General features: G+C 44.6%; 1 protein-coding gene across 1 annotated transcript; it reads right to left on the bottom strand.

Moving 5' to 3' along the window:
- Positions 1-3928: 3928 nt before the first annotated feature.
- Positions 3929-4813, bottom strand: LOC114614101 (transmembrane epididymal protein 1A-like). Its single transcript, XM_028759546.1, has one exon. It carries the CDS (start codon positions 4811-4813, stop codon positions 3929-3931), a length of 885 nt encoding a protein of 294 aa, XP_028615379.1.
- Positions 4814-5077: the final 264 nt, after the last annotated feature.

The following is a 5077-nucleotide window of genomic DNA, read 5'->3' as shown; positions in this document are numbered from 1 at the left end:
GTTCAAACTAGGGCCTCATGCTCAAGGAGCCATCATTTCCCTGGCTCCTTCTATTTGCTATTTCTGAATCAGGAGCTCAGGGAACTGAGAGTGAGTGACCACAAAGGCTGACCCCGTCAGCTGCTGGGATTACAAGTGTGAACCAGTGTGCCTGTCTCTCACTGTTATTCTCCTTGCTGAACCCTGATCACTTCCTCCTCTGAAGGTCATACAACACAGTGTGCCCCTTCTCATACTCCTTGAGGTCAAAAAGTGACCTCTGAGACTCACCGACCTGCCTCCCACCTAGGGCTGTATTTCCTGGTCTTATGGTCTTCCTTTCTCACGTCCTTCCCACCACACTAGATTCCCACTCCTGGTTTCGTCATCTTTAGGATTGGTCTAAGCCTCTTATCTTGTCTTAGTCACCAAGCATGATTTGAGTTGTCACCAAGAAGTCTGTATTATCCACCTATCTAATCTCTTGACATTAACTGGCCTGGGATTATGGTATTGAATTGGTTTCAAAATACTTTTCAACATTTTCTAAGATGTCTAAAATGTAAAATGCATAGGAATAATTTTCCTAACTATTTAAATGTATTATTTAATCTAATAATTAAATTACTGAATATTTAATATAATGACTGAGTTATTAACAATTAATTTAATAACTAAATTGGAAATTATTTCAATTTATCCATTACTAATTAATTATGATTAATTTAATTAAAAATTTCTTGAACTTTAATTTTGAATTTTTAAAGGTGACTGTCACTTATCTATAAGTCCTTCCCCCCACTAGATAAAGATTGGGAAGAAAGTTTAACTCAGATTACATGTATAACAATACAGTAATCAGGATCTTACTTAATGATGAAATTTCTCTAAAATTAAAGTACTATTTTTATTTTGGAAATTTTCCAAAAATGATAAGCTGATAGAAGTCATGCCTAAGTCTGGCAGAAGTTTCCTGTCCAATGTATTTGCAGTGGAACCTTGTCAAAGGACAGAAAAGAGGGAGGCAGTGTTAGGAGTTGGGAGGAGGGAAAAATGCTCAGGGAGAGAGAGGAGGAGGGGGAGGAGAGAGGAGAGGCAAGATGGTGCCAGATGTTACCCTCATGTCTCTAGCAATCTCAGGTCGTTATTCATATCAACATTAGATAATTGGGATAACAATTCTAATTGTGTGGGCATCTTGTGTATTGAGTATTTGCTGATATATAAATCTATTTGTTTAATCTGAAGCTTTAGAGTTTCACTTTACTGAGTTACTGGAAAGTGGGTCCACTGATAATCAGGTGCTTAGGGCTGTGAAGAAACTAGCGGCTCCAGGGATGAACAAACTGGAGAAGGAAACACATTGACCAGTCACTACAGGAGCAAACTGGGGAACATCCTGGGGGAACCAGCTCAGAAGCTCCATCCCTGCTGGGGAGTTGCTGGGACAGGAGTAGTCCAGAGTTAGTGAGGGAAGATTGTGGGTTCATTTTCTAATATTACCCGCAACACCTAAGTGCCCACATTCTGATATGCTGGGAATGACAGTAAATTTTATGTCAACTGGGCTTGGCTAGATCAGCCAGTTTGGGTCTGAGTTCAAGGCCAACTTGGTGACAGAGTAAGGTTAAGGACAGCCGAGACTACACAGAGAACCCAGTCACAAAAACAAAAACAACAAAACAAAATCATAAACAAAAACCCAGCATTTGAATGAAGTGAGCACAGGTCTCATGTAGCCATTGAACATCCTAGAAAAGACTAGCTACACCAGTCACCACCACCTCGACATTTCTAGTTGTACAAATCTTAGGAACTCAAAAATGCAGCCTCAACCTTCCCTAGTTTCCAGCCTATCTGTCCTGTCTTGCAGAATTTGGACTTGATATGCCTTTCTATCTCATCAGTTAGTCTGTCTCTGTGTCTGTCTGTCTGTGTGTCTTTCTGTCCATCTAAATATCCTGTTCTCTTCAGAAAACAGTAACCAATGCACTCCTCAGGGTCCAGATGTGAAGACAAACCCAGGCAGATAAGTACAGGGAGATAAGTTGTCAGCCTAGGTAAACTATGCCTGCCTCCTGCTCGAGACTCATCTGTTAACTCTAATTCCCTTTTGTAAAACGCGCTTAGGATCTGCTGACACTCATGTTTGCTTGTTTGTGTGGGGCAAGGCCTTCTGACATGCTATGCAACTACATCACCCCTCAACTACTGCCAAAGTCCCCCATTTTACTTGTGTCGAAGGAACTGAATTTGGCAAGTGCCCTCAACTTGTGTGAGATACAGTTCACATCCTACGCTTTTGCTCTCAGGTGGAATGAGGACATGTTTTAACACTGCCCTCTTACAGAGAATGTGCTGTCAACTAAGAGAGTTGTATCTGTGTGATTCATCCTGACAGCACAGCTGTGCTAAGCCTGTGGAGTGAGGCAGAGACAGGTTCTTCCGAGTACAAAGCTAATGCAACATGGAGAACAATTTTTAGAGAAAAGAATTTAAATCCTCACTTTTGTGAATATTCTGTGATATACAAATTATCAGTGACAAAATGAACACTGCCCCCATGGTCGTGAGCAGAGTATGACACAAGGAGACTCAAAGCTCAAGTTTCTTAGTCATGGGGAGAAGCAGGTTCTGGCTCTGGGATTTTTTGGTAGAAAATAGTTTCTTCTTGGATTGGTTCCTGCCCCACTGGGAAGAGAAGGCTTGGGGTGTGTTGGCCAGAGGCCTGGATCCTGTTTCAGGATGATAGGCCCCTCTGTAAGATTCCCATCTGGCCAGTGTAGACTGCTAGAGCCCTGGCTCCCCTCTCTGACGGTCTCTGAGACCATGGTCCAGGCTCTGCTTATCACTGCTTCTTTTGGGATGTCTATGGCATTTTAAAAGAGCTGCCTTGTCTGCTGCCTGCAAACGTCTGTGCTTCTAGAAGCTTTCCCTGAGCGGAGGAGAGCATTCCTGGCTATATGGGAAGGTAAATACAGTGGCTTCATGTGTCTGCTTCTCCTAGCTTTCCTTACTCCACCTCCTCCTATACTGTCATGTCTGTAAACTTCCAGATGTTTGGTGTCTGCATCTCATTTGAAGACATCCATAAAGATCACTGATACCCATCCCCACTTCATGGCATTCATCCCCCAGCCCCTTCTCCTCAAGCAAGATCCAAGAGTTTCTTTGGTTTCTTCCCAGAAGCACTCACACAGGATACAACACATGCAATAGATTTTCTGAAGGAGTTGGAACAAGTTGTTTTGAGTCACAGAAAAACCAAAGCAATACAAATTATTGGATTGCTTGTTTTATTTTTCAGGGCTAGTGAACCCAGGTTCCCAGGAACACTAGACACACACTCTACCTGTGGAATATACACACAGACCCTAAACTTGCTTAAACATATTGACATTTTGGGTTTTTTAGTGTATGTGTGCCACAGAATTGTCAAAGTCAAGTCTTTCCTTCGACACTGTGAGTCCCAGGGATACGCCTTGTGTCCTCAGGCTTGTAGTTGCTGCCTCTACACACTGAGCAACTCACCAGCTCTAAAATTACATGGCAATCACCTTATTACAACCATGTTCAAGAATTCCACTCAGGACTCTTTGCTCTCTTGACTTGAACCCTTGGTAAACTGCCTCCTCTTCCTTCTCCCTACTTTCCCAGAAGTCAGAAGTAGACTTACTCAGTTTAAGTTTCTTTCTCTCTTTATTTTTAATAAGAAAATTTACCAAAAGCTATTACAGAAAAGAACCCTTTTGTTCTTTCTCTATGAATGACCAGAAACCATAGAGATAAGGAAAGAGGCGGGGACTGACCTGGATGGAACAGAGTGATAACTAAGAAGTTTTCCTCGGAGCTACAGGTTTATTTGGGGATAAGCAAGCTGGATCCTGGGATGGAACAGCTATGCTGTGGGCTCCAGGCTGTGCATGCACACTCAAGACAGTTTCTGTGCCTACACACCTCCATTCTGTGACACAGGTTCTGCACTGAGCTTTTCTAGTTCTTCACCACTGGATTCCATAGGGCACCACTGGTACCTAGCCTCAAGAGGCTTTGTCCAGGAAGAATAGTGACGGAGCCAGAGACTGGAGAGGCCAAAGATGGTAATAAACAAGGCAAGCCCTAAGGCCAGGTGCCAGCAGAAGAAGATGGTTAAAAATGCCCGGTCCACAGGGTTGTCTGCCCTCCAGGGCTGTCCAGTGAAAGGTATATACATCTCACAGATCTGCATCATCCAGGTGCTTAACACCAGCCCCATCCAGCTCTTCAGGATCCAGAGTGGGGGATCGTCAGGGACCCAGATCTCCACAGTGAGCACCAGAGCAAGCAAGAAGGCAGGCAACACAAACAGAAGATGGACTCGGATTTCCAAGGCGCTTTTGTTCTCAATATGGGTTATCATCAGCAGTGCCAGCACATAGAAAGCCAGGGCTTCGGCCGCGCGCTCCAGCTTCACACTCCAACGTGCCTGATGTGCCTGGCTCACAAGGTCCACTATGCCACTGAGAAGAAAGAACCCAAACATGGTTTCATGCTCCCAGTTGTCCTTGAAAATAAACACCCGCCGAGGGTCCTTCCAGTCTATCATCTTCAGACGGTTGACTCCTAGGGGGTAGAAGTATTCACAAAAAAGGCAAATAGAGGGGACAACCACCTTTGCCACTGCTTCATAGGATACCTGCCAATACAACCTGTGTCCCAGCAGCTTCCTCGGGAGCAAGGGGTGCTTGAGCATCTTCTGTTTCCGGAGCAGGGCCAAAGATGTTAGCAAGGAATAGTAGACCGCGAAGATGAGGAAGCCTACTCCTGGCAGCAGGTGTCCTTCGAGCGTTCCCATGGCTCTTCTGAGTGAAGACTCAGAGAAGAGCAGAGCCAGCAGATGATAGACCTTCACTGACTCTCCTCAGAAGCCTCACAAGAGAGTCCTGGGGCCTGCAGCAGCAACCTGGTGCTGACAGCCACTTGTAAGAAAGAAGATCTGTGACACTCTCAGCGTGGGGCATCTAAGTAATGTGGGTGTTAGTCATCTCAGGGTGTTCCTGTCTGTGGCTTACTGGGGCAGAGATTTCAGCTTCTATACCACGTGGCAGGGAATTGAGAT

This window comes from Grammomys surdaster, unplaced genomic scaffold (assembly GCF_004785775.1).
Source record: "Grammomys surdaster isolate TR1022 unplaced genomic scaffold, NIH_TR_1.0 126301, whole genome shotgun sequence".
In the NCBI taxonomy this organism is placed as follows: Eukaryota; Metazoa; Chordata; class Mammalia; order Rodentia; family Muridae; genus Grammomys; species Grammomys surdaster.
The sequence above is the reverse complement of the archived record's forward strand: the minus strand, read 5'-3'. Positions and strand labels throughout refer to the sequence as shown.